This window comes from Diuraphis noxia, unplaced genomic scaffold (genome assembly GCF_037042655.1).
Source record: "Diuraphis noxia isolate RWA-SAM2 unplaced genomic scaffold, SU_Dnox_SAM2 contig0003, whole genome shotgun sequence".
Classification (NCBI taxonomy): domain Eukaryota; kingdom Metazoa; phylum Arthropoda; class Insecta; order Hemiptera; family Aphididae; genus Diuraphis; species Diuraphis noxia.
The window spans coordinates 23902778-23920526 of NW_028301713.1; the positions used below are offsets into that span (position 1 = coordinate 23902778).

Below are 17749 nucleotides of genomic sequence, written 5' to 3' on the forward strand. Positions count from 1 at the left end.
TACATTCCACCACTATCCACATTCCACACTCCAAACCAGGTATGCGGTTGTTTAGTAAACAAACATGACTTGTACGTACTACGTGCGCACAACAATCGCTACCAACATACAGAACAACGACAACTCGATCGTGTCGACAATAAATGAGCACACTGCATATTTGTGTTATCATCATGACGTCATGTGACCGATGCCATTATCAATTTCCTAAATCGCAGAACGTAAATATTGAAAAGAGTCAGACACGCTTACTGATTCACATTTCACATTTTCACATGCTCCCGGATTCGTTTAAAAGTAAATTTGTTAGAGCTTTCAGAAATGGACTACTCGCCTACATCCGTACCGGCAACGGCACTAAAAATGTGAGCATCGGTTATTTTCATTTCGCAAAACTAAATTTAAATGGTTGAACTGCACAGTCACTAACTATTTTGTTTGCTTTTGTGTTTTTATAGATTATGTTGCCAGTGTGGTGTGTCTATGGAGCCAAATCCGGCCAATATGTGCGTTTCTTGCCTTCGTATTCATGTGGATATCACTCAAGACATACCCAAACAAGGAATATTGCAATTTTGTCGCAACTGTGAACGATATCTACAACCACCGTTTGAATGGATATCCTGTGCACTTGAGTCAAAGGAACTGTTGGGGTTATGTTTACGTAAACTGAAAGCATTGAATAAAGTAAAACTAGTGGATGCTGGATTTATTTGGACTGAACCTCATTCCAAACGTATAAAGGTTCAAATAAATTATGGAATTAATAATTTAAAAAAAGGTCTTAAACTTAAAATCAAATTTTAGGTAAAACTTACTGTGCATGGTGAAGTAATGAGTGGCATGACATTGCAACAAGTGTTTGTAGTTGAATTTACTGTTGCAAATCAGATGTGTGATGATTGTCATAGGTCTGAAGCTCAGGATTATTGGCGTGCATTGGTAAGCATATTCTAAAATTATCTAAAATATAATTTGTTATTTAGAACTACATATAATGTATTGTTATTGATAATTATATTTTTATATCTCTTATGATTCTTAATTACATTTTATTATAATTAATCCAGCATTAAAAGTTTTAAAAATTATGATCATAGGTACAAGTCAGACAGAAATCAGATAACAAGAAAACATTTTATTACTTAGAACAGTTAATGTTAAAACATAAAGCACATAAAAATACATTGTCCATAAAACCAGAATCGAGTAAACCATAATAATATTTTTATTACTTTAAAACAGCAATGAATACTAACAGTATTAATTATATTATCTGTTTCAGATGGTCTAGATTTTTTTTATTCAACTGAATCACAAGCTCGTAAGCTTGTAGATTTCATAACTGCTGTGTTGCCTTGCCGATATCAGCATTCTAAAAAGTTGTTATCGCATGACATTCATAGTAATACTTATAATTACAAATTCACATACAGGTATGTTTATATCTATCAAAGATTTATATAAGATACAAAATACTGGTGAAAAATGCAATCTATGCAGTAAAAAAAAAAAATGCTTTATCCTCCTATTTTATTGAAAGTAATTAATTTTTTTAATAGTATGTTTCCTTAATAACTTTAAAGTACAAATCTGCTAATCTAAATTATTTTTTTCAAAGTTATTACTTATTTATTATTATGTATATAAAATAATTAAGACTAGACAATTAAAAAAAAAAACTTAAATTTATGAAAAATTAATAAGTAAACAGTTTAAAATTGAGTATTGGTTGTTCATTAGATTTCTTAAAAATAAAAATGCCAGCTCAATGACTATCAGTAAAATTAACTCCTATATAGTATACAATATGATTGGATACTAGATGAAACATATAATTTTGAGTACAAGATTTTTGTTACCTTAATTAAATATGAAATGAGAAACATTTTTCCATAAAAATAAGGGTTCTCTAAAAAATTATAAACTATATTTTACAACTAAGGAAAAACTTTTTTCAGTGACTGCATTGAGATTTTACTCCAGTTTTGATTTTGATTTTTACCATCATCTAATTAGGATTGTATTTTTAAATTAAATAAATTGTTATTTTTCAGTATGGAAATTGTTCCTGTCATGAAGGATAGTGTTGTTTGCTTGTCTAAAAAACTTAGTCAACAACTAGGAGGGATCAGTCCTCTTTGTATTGTATACAGGGTAACAAACTCCATTAAGCTGATTGATCCATCTACCGCTCAATGTAAATATTGATATTTTTCCATTCGCTAGAGTTATGCTACTATACTATAATGTTTGATTATATTATTTTTAGTGGCAGAGGTGAGTAGTTCTGCATATTGGAGAGATAGTTTTCAAAGTATATTCAAAAGTAAACAATTAACAGAATACACTGTAATGGATATTGAACCAATTATGGAAAAAGATAGAGTTCAATTTCCGGGACAAGGTCAACTTTCATACAAAGTAAGTGTATAAGTAGTCACATGGTATTACATATGAAAAATTAAAACCTAAAATTCTTAACTTTTTTTTATAAATTATGATTAATTTAGCTTAAATAATAATAATATAACTTCCTACAAATTGTTCCAATTTAAAATTATGTTCATAGTTAACTAATAGTTCCAAGTAGTAAAAACAATTAGGGGATATCAACGAACTGTTTGCTGTTTTTATCTGACTAGTGGGCATCATATATTTATAAATATTATTGCATATTTATCTATTTATATTTAGTAAACTAACTTTAAGCTAAGAACATTGCCTAAGTCCCCCTGTTAGCTTTTTTTTGCATCATTTTTGTTATTTTATAATTTATAGATAAACATATCAATTTTACGCTTAGCAGATTATGTTTAATTCGGTAAGTTTTAAAATTAGAGTAAATTGACCTTTTATGAAACTTGATGGTTAGACCATTTTCTTTTTTTGTATGTGGGTTTTTTACGATAACCATTTTTCTTAGAGTTGAACATTCTTTCAAATTAAAAAGATTTATTTTTTGTATGATGTGCTCCTTCAAATAAAAATGTTAGATAATTTAGTAGCATGTATAAAGCTGTTTTCTTATTCCTCATAATCATATAATAATATTGTACTTCTTTTTATTTTAATACATTTTGTAACAAATTGATTACTTATCATATTTTATGTAACAGTTTAAAGTTAATAATGTGTATTATATAGTTTAAACTTTGTTTTGTAAATTCTCCTATGGTAAATTTTTTATTTTCAGTAATAAATCAAATATGTATTATTATTAAGATTTATTATAAAAATATAAAACTTACATTAAAACAATTTATTATGTTGTGTTTTATTTAGCATATGTTGGCTGATGTATGGGTGGTTAGATCTTGTGATTTGGGATTGACAACAGACACTATACATTGCCGGTCACATTTAGGACACGTACTCAAGCCAATGGATACAGTTCTGGGTTATGCTGTTGCTGATAGTAATATCAATGATAGCAATTTCGATAAATTACCCAAAACATCGTTGCCAGATGTTATACTCATAAAGAAAAATTATGCTGACCGTGCAAGACATCGCAAACGTAACTGGAAATTGAAACGAATGACCACAGACACAGAAATGAATATTGAAAGTGATAACAAGTTAGTATCTTAATTGTAATAATTAAAAATTAAAAATTGAATAAAATTACTATATCAATAATAAATATTTAGTGACATGGACGAATTTATGGATGATTTGGAAGAGGACAAAGATTTTAGGCAAAATATTAATATTTACAAAAATCCAGATGTCGGTATTGAATCTGCCGCAGAAGACGATGATGATGATGGTGCACCTCGTATTAGTCTTGAGGAGATGATGGAAGATTTGTGTATTTATGAAGATGATGTAATGGAAGTATATGAGTAAAATATTTACAATTTTTCATTGTATGATTTAACAATGTTTAATAAAATCACATTATTGACAACATTTATTATATAATTTTCATTTTTTTTTTTTTTTTTTTTTTTTTTTTTTTTAATAAAGGGTATGTTAAATAGTAATATTTAAAACAAATTTTGAAAAAGTTAATTTTATAAGAAATAAATAGTACTTACTATTTACGTATAAAAATTAATTTTTACAACGTTTGAAGAAATTAATTGAAAAAACCACATATTTTAAAGTACAAATTAATAATTGTTATTCTGCTTTACATTATATTATTTAAAAACAATTTATACACAATAATTTATAATGTACATTATACGTATAAATCATTATTAATAAATATATATATTATATTCAAAGGAAATTGCTTTGAAAAAAATTTCCATTTAAAATTTAATAAAAAATAGTATTTAAATTCAAGAAATATTACACTTGGGTATAAATTTATGTTAACCAGATATTGAGTACCACCGAGACAATAGTTAAATATTAAAATGATCTAGTAATGCTCTCATGTTTATGATAAGTAGTATGGTGTGGTTATTATGTTGTCATCAACAATATCTTACTTGCATAATATGTTAATTCTAACTCTAGAAATCCTTATAGTTTAATTTTGTTTAAAAAGAAAGTATAATAACCGAGTACGACCCAAAAATATTTATTTTTAAATTATGTGTAGTTTTATTGTATTTACCTAAACTTGAAATTTTCTGTAGTAGATGCATTAACTTTTGTTAAGTCTTGATATTTGTTTTCTATCAGAACCATACACAGCATAGATCATTGGAATTGGTGTTGATGTTAGGGGTTCTGCGGTATTTTATTATTATAAAAAGGTATTTATGTAAAACTAAAATAAATCATATAATTTATTTTTTTAAATTTTTATAATTAAACAAAATTGAAAAGTAATTAATGTTTAATTCCAATGATCTAGATGTAGAAAACATATAAATTAGATAGACAATTATATATGTAGGACATGTAGGTACCTTATAGTTGTAATATAATATAATTATGTGCGACGTAAGCAATATTAATTCCATGCAACATTTAACAAGTGCCTGTATAGAAGTGTTTCGTGCTACTATATAGTTTTTAATTAAAATTAAATTTTTCTGTTTTTCATGTACATGCAAAAATTCCAGTAAATATTTCAAAAAAATAAATTTCAAGAAATTTTAGAACCCCTTATAGGTAATCCTAACCTATAGGTAATCACTAATCGCTATATACACATCATATTAAAACTAAACATATAATAATTGATGAATATCTTTTATTTGTAATAAACACTAATAATAATTGCATAATGTTATGTTTACAACTATAATAGAAATATTTTATATTTACAGTATTTATAATAATAATAATAAAAAACAATAAAAATGTGATGTTTTGCTGCTTCGATGACAAAATTGACTAGACTATCGGGATAACGGTGCCGTTATGTATATTGTTCTGTTTAGACATTACAACAAAAACGTGAAAAAGAAAAGCTTAGAAACGAGATCAACGACTAATTTACAATAATTAGTAATAGGTAAGTATGTGTAAGTAATAACACATAATAATATTTAAAATAATATAAAATGTCTATGTTTTAATACCGAGACATAAAATGAAAAGATTATGCTATACATGATGTAATTGAATAATGAAAGTGAATAATTAAATTACATAAATATTATACATGATAAATGTTCTATATATATATATATATATACATTATACATAGTATACTGTTGCAAGAGTGTGTCTCTATGTGTTATATAGACTTAAAATATGTTATCTTACATAATTATTATAATACACAATAACATAATGTGAATTGGGGGTACAATTAATTTTATTTTCAAGGGAATACTGCGTTGTTGGGAGGTTAGATTTTGAGAAACAATACAAAACATTATCGACCTGCGGCTGATTTAGTACAGTTGTTTTGCGCCTACAACAGGTGGTAAAAAGCCAAAAACTTAATTCTATAAGCTCTAGCTCTGAGCATACAGGTATTATTTTTATACTGTAAAACGAGGTGAATAGAAACAAAATCAAGAAAGTTATTACTTCGACGTCTCGCCGACTGAATATTTGTGTTATCAATATGAACCTTCACTAAGAATACACATTGACATTAGTACGAAATTCGATGAACTCTAGACTTTTTTTATACTGTGTTTCAGTTTTCTAATTTGTTAAAATGTTTATTAAAAAAAATGTTATATATATAAAAAAAAGTTATAAATTTCAATTAAAAAGTTCTAAATTGAAAATGTTGTTCTCTTTAGTTTAAAAAATCTATATATTTGTTTCTATTCATGCTTCAGTTGGTAAAATAAAAAAAACCATGTATGTTTTTATTGACACGATCTTTCGGGGGAATAGAAACAAAGCACTTGAACAAATATATAAAACAATTTGACACTTGCAGTACTCAACGAGACCAATATTTTGATGAATTGATCATGAAGTATAATAAATACATCCTAAATAGAAAAATTGTTATGGTACTTCTAGTAGCGGATCTGAAGATCATTTGAGGAGGAGGCGAATTGGTATCATAGATTGATAGGTAATAACAAAGACGTAACTGTATATTATACATATTTCCCATTATCATATTAAAAAAATACCTTTTTTTGTATCATTTATTTATAAGTTTAATGTTATAACTTATAGCTATGACTTATGAATTTCATGTTCAAAAAATTTCCTAGGAAGGGGTAAATCAAAAGTGTTTCTATTCGCTCCGTTTTACGGTATTTTTCGTAACGAATTATTTAAGTGTTGTACAATATCATCGTGCGTGTGCTGCTATGGTACCCTATGTGCCTATACTGCAGTTACGCCAACAGAAATAAACGATATACCTCTCCAAGACATGTTATTTACGTCTTATCTGTGTGCGGTGTACAGTGTACTAAATTTTATATGGTAAACAAAATAATATACAGTGTTATAATTTACACGGTAGAGTAAGTATACATTCAACATTTTCGTTTTAAAATAATTTTTCAAGTCGTTTAATAGGTATTTATACTCAATATATAATATACAGATGCTCGAAACGGTTTGTTCTTATTTTTTTGGGTAAATAATGGAATATAAATAAGTAGGTACGACGTTTAAAAAACAATAGACGCATATTGGCACAAAAAAAAAATTACTGCTCTGTCGAACTTTTCTATACAACTGCACAGGTGAATCAACTCGATAAATCAAATCGTTATACGTATATTGTATGAGTCATCGAAAGTTCGACTTAAAGACGTTTGAATTGCCGAGATCTCACCGCAATTTACAGAATAAAATGTCTTTTTTTTTATGGTCAAGTTATTTCAGGCGAATTTTTTTCATGGTTTGGTCACTTGTTGAATGCTCAAGAAGTTTGCGTTAGGTATGCCATCAATCCGAAAATAATATAAATATTCCAAAAGAATAAAATTACGGTATCGTGACTTTCAGTTTAAAATATTTCTCTTATTGACCGGCAGATCCCTCTCGCATTGACATTTAAAATGTTAAGACTTAGTTATAATCAGTGGCGCCACCCATTTTTAATGGGTAGGTGGTGGGTCCTGTTATGCAGATGGGTAAATATCTAACAGAAAAAATTTGAAATAATTGTACAAACACTAAAATATTTTACATGACCGTTTTTAAATTGAGTTCGTCGCCACTGGTTATAATAATTAATATTAAGACAAGTATCGTCAAGTGTGGAGTTAATTTCAACGGTTTCAGTCATTTTAGAGTGTTATTATACCCAACTTTGAATTTAAAAAAATCAGGTTATTTCTATTTATATACTACGGCAAAGTCAAATACTCTTTTAAAATGTATAAGTCGTCATACGTTATTTTAGCATCTTCATAAATATATAAATAATAATCATGGCAACTGCAGTATACCTATATACAGGTGTCCCGCGAGGATTAACCCATTATTGTGATATCTCACAAAATAATGGAGATATCAAAATTCTGGTTTTATAATAAGATTCACGGGGATAAGAACTGCAAATATTTCATTTTTAAATTTATTTTAATGTTTTTGTAAAAAATATTTTTTTTTCCAAAACAATTACAGATTTTGTAAAGTTTATTTTTCTGAAAATATTGACGTTTCAAAATTTTATTTTCATTAATTTCCTGATTTTTAATATTTTTTCTAGTTTTAAAGGAATAAAATATGATTACAGATTTTATAGGAACACGGAAAGTATTTGGCCGGCCGTATGCGCGCGGTCACATGTTTGATAACATTACGGTGTTAAATAATTCGTAATTTTTCTCGAAACTAAAAAAAAATTAAAATTCAAGAAATTTATGAAAATAAAATGTTGAAACGTCAATATTTTCAGAAAAATAAACTCTACAAAATCGCTATGGTCAATTTTCTTGGAAATAATTAAAGAAAAAATAATTTTTTAACTTTTTTACCGAAACATTAAAATAAATTAAAATATGAAATAATTGTAGTTCTGATCCATGTGAGACTTATTACAAAACCAGAATTTCTATATCACTAATATTATTTCGGGAGATATCGCAATGGGCAAATCCTCACGGGACACTGCATATATATATAGGTAATAGGTTTATGCGACTGTACCTCATATATATATAATATGAACAGTTATAATACGCTTTAATTGACCTACCTAAATAAATAATACGTAAAAATATTGTTATTTTCCGTTTGAGGGTATGACAAAATATCATAGCAAGCAAAGGTGGACAAGTTATTAAAAATAATTAACTTGAGTTAAGTCAAGTTAAAATTAAGGATACAATATGATCGTTGAGTCAAAAGTTAATATGAAAAAAAATATAAACTAAGTTTAAAAATTTTTATTTATTTAACCTATTTTTTTTTTTAATTAGTATGTAAATCACATAAAGAGTTTCTATCTAATTTAATAAAGTACACCAATATAAAAAATTATTTTATCAAGGAAAAGAACAGAAATGTTTTTGTTATCATAATATTGGATTATTTTTAATTTATATTAATATTTATGTATAAAAGAAAATTTTTAAAATGTTTTGAACTTAACGCATTATTTTTAAATAAACTGAGAGAATAGCTAAGTTATTTCAACTGTCAATTAAATTAGTTATAGGTTAAAAAGTAAAAGAAAAATTAACTTTCTAACTTAATTTTAAGATTTTAATACTAGTTAATGCCCACGTCTTTGATAAAAATTAATAATGAACAAACTTAATATACAATATAATCTACGCTTAGATGCAAAATTTTACAACACACCAAATTGCCATAACATATAAGATATTATATGATATCAACATTTTATAATAATAAATCAAATTAAGTATTTCTCCCTGTGATTTAAAAAATAATATTGCTATATATACAACATCTATATACCAGCTTTACTCTATACTTTATATATTATGGTCTATATGCTATTTAGGTATATATTATTATTTATTGTATAAATATAAACAAGATGACTACCGTTGTATATTTATTGCAGTGTCTTTTTTTTTTTTAAATTCAATACAATCTTTTATGACGTGTAAAATGGTAAATCTGCTATAATTTGTAATTGTTATTCCGAAGTATTTGTCAAATCAAGGTGACATATTATTATATGTATCATGTAAACTTTACATGATTTTACAACAATTTTAAATCTGATGCAATTTTTATTTTGAAACATTCCAAAAATCTAATTTGTAAATCTGCTTGTTAGAAAAATGACGCTTGAAAATACATTTATTTAAGTCATGTAGCTGATTTTTTAAATTTTTTAAATCTCATTATGAAATTCTTAAATAAAGTTGATACTGTCGTAAAAAAATTTTAAATTCAAAAGTATACATTTTTTTAGTTTTAAACATTTCATGATCATTTTTTAATAATTAGGTAGTATAGGTACTTGTTGAAATTTATTTATTCATTTTAAATTAATTACGTTTCAAATAATAGTGAGCCATTTACTTCGAAAATTTTGACATTTAAAAAAATCATTAAAAATAAACCATTTAATTTACATAAATATTTAACAACCAAAAATGTTCTAAAAACCAGATGATTGGCTATTTTAAGATATTAACATTTTTATTTCCTGCAGTTTAAAAAAAAAAATAAAATATATCTATTATAATATACAATATGTGCCAACGCCAATATACATTTTAAATGTATAAAAAGTGTTGATCATTATCATAAAAGTTATTTAATTTTCAGGGCTTCCTATCACACGACCTTGCAGTATACTTAACTAATAGGTTAGCGTTTCCGTAAAAAGCGTTATGATATGAGTGATGGAATTCGACATGTTACATAGTATACTAAAATGATGAATCGGGTTGACAATATATTATGTTATCATAATATTCCTAGCATATAAAACTGAGAAGAAAAACTTGCGTGTGGCGTATAGGTACACTATTATAATATGAGTGATTATTAATGACATTATCACGATTTTCAATGAAAAATTTGAATGCATCGATGCGTATGATCAGTAATACCGCAATCAAAGGTGGGTAAATCATTGAAAATAATTAACTCGAGTCATGTTAAGTTAACAAGACACGTGACCGACAAGCTAAAAGTTAACAGTTAACAAATTATAGATTTAACTCGATAAATTTAAAGTTAATTATGGAAAAATATTCTAAATTAACTCAGTTAAAAAAAATCTATGTTTTAAAATTATAGCATGTAAATCGCATAAAGAGCGACAGTGTCTATCTAATCTAATAAAATATATCAATATACGAAATTATTTTTTCAAAAAAAAGAACAAAAATGTTTGTGTTATTATAATATTAGATTATTTTTATTTTGTATTAATATTTAGGTATATAAACGAAAAATTTCGAAATATTTTTAACTCATTAGGTTATAGCCTTATAGGTAATAGACTGAGAAAAGCTAAGTTACCTCAACTGTCAATTTAACTAGTTAAGTTCATAAATGGATTAGAAAATATACTAACTAGTCATCAATAGTTAAAAAGACTTTAATTACCTAGTTAATGCCCACCTTTGACTGCAATAGGTACTGAGCTTTCTAGAATTTTCATTATGATGCGAAATTGCGAAATGTACCAGCGAAACGTAACTGGCCCGCATCAGAATCGAACTTCGATACCAAATTTTTCTTCTCGAAAATCTCGATTACACAAAATATATATTTATACCTAGTTATTGGTTTCTAAACGACGGTTGTGGTTCTATTACCATTTGGCGCACATCCGGTGGTTCCAAGTGGTGCTTATTAGCACCCCCATTTTATTTTGAGTTAAAAATATTGTTTAAAGTGTAATTTTGCATTTAGAATTAATTAATTACAGTTTATATTGGTAACGCCCTAATTTTTACTTAAAAATTTTGTTCTCGTATACTGTCTGCCGGAAAATAATGGTTAAACGATTTATTGATATGAAAATCATGATATTAACTAAAATTATTGTTTAGTTCGATAGTGTAGAAATTTTCAACCATCAATTCTTAGTTAGTAGTTTTTTAATATAGTGCTCTCGATTCAGTGAAAACATCACTGATGTTAAAATATTTTATTTTATCATTATTTCTGTTTTTTTTTTACATAAATACCAACAATTTATTAATGTGGTGTTAAGTAGTAATAAATGTAATATTTTATAATACTCACATTATGTTACTCGTTTCAATATTTCCTGTACATTTAAATTGAATAAAAAATAAAAAATAAAAAATAAAAAAATGACGAAAGTAGTGAAAATGTAGACGACCCCGATTTGCTATACACTTGTTCGTCAACCAATATTATAATAATAGTCATCATAATAATCGGTTATAAGATATATAATTGAAAATCAGATTCATTAATTTGAGACTTTTAATGAAGTCTCATGTAGTGATTTTGTTTGAAACGGTAAGTGTAATAACCGTATATAGCAAAGTCTCCCACAAGTCATGCACTTAGCGGGGGTAAAAGATTTTAGCACTCCCGAGTTTAAGACTGAATGTGCGCCTATGCAGTACTACCCCTACTGCAGGTAGTATTCCCCGCGCGGTATGAGCCCGGTAGTGGCGCTGCAGGCCAGAAGACCCGCTTCGACTCGTCTGCGGTGCAGGTTTTGGCGGTGATTGTGATGGTGGTGATGGTGACGGCGGCGGTGACGGCGACGGGAGGAGGCGGCGGATCCGGCGGCTGGGTCGTAGTCGTCGTCGCCGTCATCGTCGTCCACGTCGCCGCCGCCGAGTTGCTATTGTTGTTGTTTCGATCCGACAGCCGCAGCGGTCGTCGTCGTGGTAGTTGACGTGGTCGTGGTCGTGGACGTCGTGTTCGCCGTGGTCGTGGTCGTGGTCGCTGTCGCAGCCGCCACAGTGGCAGTGGCAGCCGATGACAGACACGACGGCTGTTGCAGCGACGCATGTTCCTCCGCCTTAAGCGACGACGACAACAACGGCGTGGTGGTGGCCACCGCCGATAGCGCTCGGTTTGTGGACAGATCGTCTGCTGCGGCCGACGACGACGAAGTGGCTGTGGATGACAAAGATGACGACGGCGGCTGTTGTTGTTTCTTGCCGGGTGACGGAGCGGCGTCGACGGTGGCCGCCGCGGCCGAGTGCACGCAGCACGTCTGGTGGTGCGTCTCCCAGTCCTTGTGCTGACAAAACGAACTGCAATACTGCGCCGTGTTGCACCCGCTGCACGTCTCGTTCGCCTTCCGGCCGCAGTTCCAACAGCTCTGCACACAACACACACACACACTTTTATTGTTATTATGATATAGGTGAATGGGGCCGATTTGAATACCGGGTTAGGGGAGGGGAGGGGTGAAATTAGAGTTGTATCGTTTATCAATGATCATCAATATATACAGCCGAGTCGTGATAATTCAAAGTCGAAGGGGGATAAAAATTCGACCCGAGAACTGTATTATTTGAGATTCCGAGACGTCTAATTATAATTAATAGGGAAAGAATTTTGTAGGAAAATAAAAAATAATTCGAGTTATCTGCAAGGCTCGGGTTATTGATGAGACTCGACTGTACTATGTTTTAGTGTCCATATCAATGGTTATATCAATCTATTTTATTTTCCTCTCAAATATAGCAAGGTATACTATTTTATAGTTATTTTGTTTTTTGATTAATTAAATTTTTTAAATAATAAATGCCAATAATAGTTCCGACACTGTTAATGCGATACATATTATTATATACAATTACATAACTGAACAGTTATTGTAAAAATCTATATGAATTAAATTAACTATAAGGTAACAAAGATGATTATATTTTATTAATGAACAAATCAAACATCTTAATCTGGACGATAAAAATAAGTTGTTTTATGATTTTCTTGTAGTTAATATTCGGCTAATCAGAGCAAAAAAAAAAAAAACTGTAATTCTATAGTATACCTATTTATACCTTTATTGTTGTACAATGTATCTCGACATCTCGTGAAGATCCGACCGGCCGGCGTCATATTATATTATATGACAGCAGCATACCTTAAGGTGTATGTTATTTATAAAAAAAACTAATTTCTAACTTTTACATTATATTTTTTTTTTGGTTTTGGGCAATCCATATGATTTTAAACAACTCCAAACCTTTTAAACTTTTTACTGTATTATTTTTTTTTACTTTAAAACTATTTTATTGTACTTTCAACTAACATATTATATGTACACAATCAAATCAGAATTGTACAAATTGTTTGTATTTGGTGTAAATTCCAAATAACTCTGCACATCCGTCAAATATTAGGATATTATAAGGACTAAAAGGATATAAAAAATTTTGAAAAATTCAAAATAATATCTCCTGAATAGACAGAGTAGGTACACTTGAAAATTCAAAAATTCAAAATATGAATGCACACAAGTTTAAACGTCATAAATACGGGGTGAGCAATGAGTATACTTTATAGCAGGTAATCACTCTGTAAATTATACATATCGATTTTAGTATATTTCATCTACCTACCTAATAAATATTATTGCTGAAATATCTCGCAATAAATCGTGTGACGTAAGCACGACGCGAAGTAGCTGGTATTAAAAGAAAAAATTCATAATATTAATGCAACAAAATATCTTACGCATGCAATCAGCTGTTGTAGGCATCGTTTGAATGTAATAACTCATTTACGGTGCACACTAATAAATTATTATAAAAACATATATTCGCCGATTTACGAGTAATAACACATCATGTTAGTATTATTATTATACTACCCCGAGAACAAAACGAAATAATAATAATAATAATAATGGTAAAAAGTTTATTTTAGGGTTCCACGTGTGCAGTGTATAATATGTGCGTCGTCGGCGGCAGTTTGCTTTAACTCGGTCCACACACACACACACACACATATAAATATATAATTATATAAACTATGCACATTATAATATTACCCGTAACTGATAGACACAACTACACAAGCGTGAATGAGTGCATGTGTAATTTATATACAGAGTGATGCACTGAGCTTTCCGGTTTTCCGACGTGTTGGACTGTATATTTTACACGTGTTATAAGAGAAAAGAGGAAAAACACTCGGCAACCCACCCTGTACATATATATATTATACGGAAAAATCGAGAGAGGAGTATGCGCTTGAGACTGTGGACCAGATGGTAACAACGCGGTAGGATAAATATACTCACTCACACATACCCACCCACCCACTCACGACTCACACACACACACATGGTGGACGGCACGTATAACTGAGGTCTGCACAGTATTACAATAATATTTTGAAACGGTATGTATACATATAATATTAAATAGGAATTTATTAGAGGGTTGAAGAATAATAATAATAAGAAGTCGCTGGAGTAAGTAAATATTATGGAATCGGCTTTAGAGACTGCTCTCCGCGATAAAAAAAAAAAATTAAATAACTAAGCACGACGGCGACGAGTACTGTTGGCAGCTAACCTAACCTAACTTAACCTATATAGGCTATATATAGTGATGTGCAAAAAGAACGCATCATGAATTTCACGAAATGAATATAATTAATGTCGATAAGTTTTTTTTTTTTTAAATATTATCCATAGGAAGTAATATGTTCCGCGATGTGGTTAATTAAATCGGTCGTATTTGTCAGAATACTAACCAAGAATGGTGCCCGCTGAGGAGGGGGTGCTGATTGTAGCACGCACCCGCTATTTTAGTATTGACATTAATTGTTTTTAATTGTATTAGATATTTTGGACTTTGCTCATTTCACCATTATGTGATGAAATATTTCACAAAAACGTGAAACATTGAAATTTTTCTAATACATTTGATGATTATATTTATCAATAATTCAACCGAAGAAAACCATCACTAATGAGTGATAACTGATAAGGTAGTAATATTAGTAGCAGTGATCGTTTTTCCTAATATTTTAAAATCGCGAAGGTGAGAATTATACGTAAAAATAAAACTTATTAAAAAATATAACAATTATTCGAATACAGAAATATTTCATGAAACACTAATTATTGTATACAGCGATAAGCGCATCAAGTATCACCATCGTCTCGTCCGAACACACAATCCTAATTATTTTTATTTCAATCCGACAAATCGCACGCGTGACTTACGTTGTACTGCGAAATCAACGACGGCGATATCTGCAGACTGGCCGAGCCGGACGCTGAGCTCCTGCAGTTGTTTGTCGTCATTTTCGTCCTCTCCGCGGCCACCAGTTCGATCATTTTATTTTCGGCGGCCAACACGAGCTTTTGCAACTCTATCATGGCCTGATGCCGTATCTCGTTCATCGAATCCTCTGAAAGAATAAAAATAAAACCAAAGAAACCTAAATAGTTATGAGTTATGACGTAATAGTCACGTAGACCAGTGGTATTCAACCTGCAGTGGGTCGCGACCCATTTTTCGGTCGCGATAAATGTTATTTTTAAAAAATAAAAATTAAATGTATAAAATTATTTGAGGTAAAACAAAAAAAAATAACAAAAAAATAATATTATAATCATAATGGATATCAAGTATAATGTATAATATGATTCTACGCAGTAAGATATTGAGATAAAAATTTACGAATAAACTGTGTTATTTATAGAATTAAAATACATTGTTATCGTTAGAGTCCTATAATTATAGTATGGAAAATTTGAAAACGTCTAAAAGAAATAGACTTGAAACTGGAGATGATTTACGGATCGCGCTTAATCAAATTGATCCAAGGTAGAATTTTTTGTGTGAAAACACTCAAGAAAAAAGTTCACATTAAATCTTTTGTATCATATTTTTATTTTATTTTTATATTTTTATATGAATATTATCTATGAATTCTATCTAGTAATAATTTAATATTCTATTTACTAAAATGTAATTTTTATTTATTCAGTTTTAATAGTAAGTACTAGCTACTGCAAATCATAAGGCAATCTTAGCTTTTTTACAAAGTTTGCGTCGCAAAAAATTTAGACTTAAAAAAGTGGGTCACGAGTTCAAAAAGGTTGAAGACCACTGACGTAGATCATACAAACAATATACTATAATACGCAAGTCAAGTAATTAATATGATATGATAAAATCGATGTGCGAATTTCATGTCATTCCGTCCATAGAATCTTTGACTCGTTGAGGAAGGGGAGGCTGAATATATTAAAATACAAGCAGACATTATTGAATATAGAATAATATTTTGAAATTGTGCGTTCTAGATTTTGTTTTTTTTGGAGGGGGGAGGCTATTATGGCTATGTTTGAAGCGACTAGGCCCCCCCCACACTCCCGCGCTTATACGATTCCGACGTAGAAGGGTAATAATTTTTCACGACTTGCACGCACGCATGGTGGTGAACAACTATATTATAATCGGTTTGAAACAAGTTTTTTGATTATTTTCAAAATATTTGCAACGGTTTTAAGTTCATCGGACGACACATAGGAGAGGGCTGTGCGAATTTGGCCCATCTTACTTAAAAAAGTTTCTGTTGAGGTGAAAAACTAAGAGTTTCGGTAAACTGGATTTCAAAATAATCGTGACGGTGACACGAACATTTGTTATTTTTTTAAGTCACTCGGTAAAGTCAATCAAATTCGACGGTGGCTGACGATGATCAATGTTGTTTTGTGCGGATTTGACCGATATCAATTCGAGGTGCTCTTATGTGTATTCAGTACACGTCATGATGATATATTACACGTGTCTTGATTTAAACATGCAAATATTGACCGAGTAAAATAATTAAATATTTTTGGTGTAATAATAACTTCAAATTTCAAAATAAAATTTTAATATTCACATGATCGCTTATTGAATAAATAACCATAAATTCGCTCGTATCAAAAAAGAAAATAATAATAACAGTTAGTAAAAGGATCGATTTGAAAGAAAAAAATCGAAATGATTGATAATTATATTATATTGTTGTGAAACTTAACCATTTACAATGTATTTAAACATATTATATATATTATAGATATATATTACCTATGTGAACACAACAACAATAATTAATGTTATGTAGGCATAAAATTATTATTTTAATTTTTGAATTCTATGCGGATACAAATAATGAAATAAATGATTACCTTGAGTAACGGATGTTTTTAATATTTTTGAAATCCGTGTAAACGTAATTAAAAAATTATTGGTCACAGTTATTTCTAATAATATATATATATATATATATATATATATGTATATAAAATATACATACAAGGTGATTAACCAAGCATGCTCATTCCCATTTTTTCTCCCAAAGTAACGAATTTATTCGAATTATGATTTTTGGAATTTAAAATACTCAATGGCAATTTTGACAAAATCTTTAATGTTTTTTTTTTTTTTTAGTTACTTCAAGACTGTCATGTGGCGATACAAGCTTCAATTGTTCGAATGAAAACCGCCCCATCCCCTTC

General features: G+C 29.2%; 2 protein-coding genes across 8 annotated transcripts in view; one reads left to right on the forward strand and one right to left on the reverse strand.

Moving 5' to 3' along the window:
• Positions 1-203: 203 nt before the first annotated feature.
• Nmd3 (60S ribosomal export protein NMD3) lies at positions 204-3915 on the forward strand. Its single transcript, XM_015521015.2, has 9 exons — positions 204-365; positions 459-744; positions 808-942; positions 1101-1209; positions 1286-1436; positions 2058-2200; positions 2273-2424; positions 3286-3581; positions 3654-3915. The coding sequence occupies exons 1-9, from the start codon at positions 322-324 to the stop codon at positions 3850-3852; spliced, it is 1515 nt and encodes a 504-aa protein (XP_015376501.2). The 5' UTR covers positions 204-321; the 3' UTR covers positions 3853-3915.
• A 1223-nt stretch (positions 3916-5138) lies between these two features.
• LOC107165820 (transcriptional corepressor CBFA2T3-like) overlaps positions 5139-17749 on the reverse strand; it is a 69278-nt gene continuing 56667 nt past the window's right edge. For all 7 annotated transcript variants that reach the window (XM_089224248.1, XM_089224245.1, XM_089224244.1 and 4 more), the window contains 2 exons: positions 15458-15645; positions 5139-12592 (listed from right to left, as the gene is read on the reverse strand). In XM_089224248.1, coding sequence (XP_089080374.1) covers positions 12107-12592; positions 15458-15645 — 674 coding nt within the window. In that variant the 3' untranslated portion in view covers positions 5139-12106. The remainder of the gene's footprint in view (positions 12593-15457; positions 15646-17749) is intronic.

Bases quoted from the DNA above. Each gene is read 5' to 3' on its own strand.
- Nmd3 (XM_015521015.2), top strand. From the start codon at position 322: ATGGACTACTCGCCTACATCCGTACCGGCAACGGCACTAAAAAT. The intron at 1,210-1,285 runs GTAAACCATAAT...TATCTGTTTCAG, and splicing joins GTCCATAAAACCAGAATCGA to ATGGTCTAGATTTTTTTTAT. The intron at 1,437-2,057 runs GTATGTTTATAT...GTTATTTTTCAG, and splicing joins AATTACAAATTCACATACAG to TATGGAAATTGTTCCTGTCA.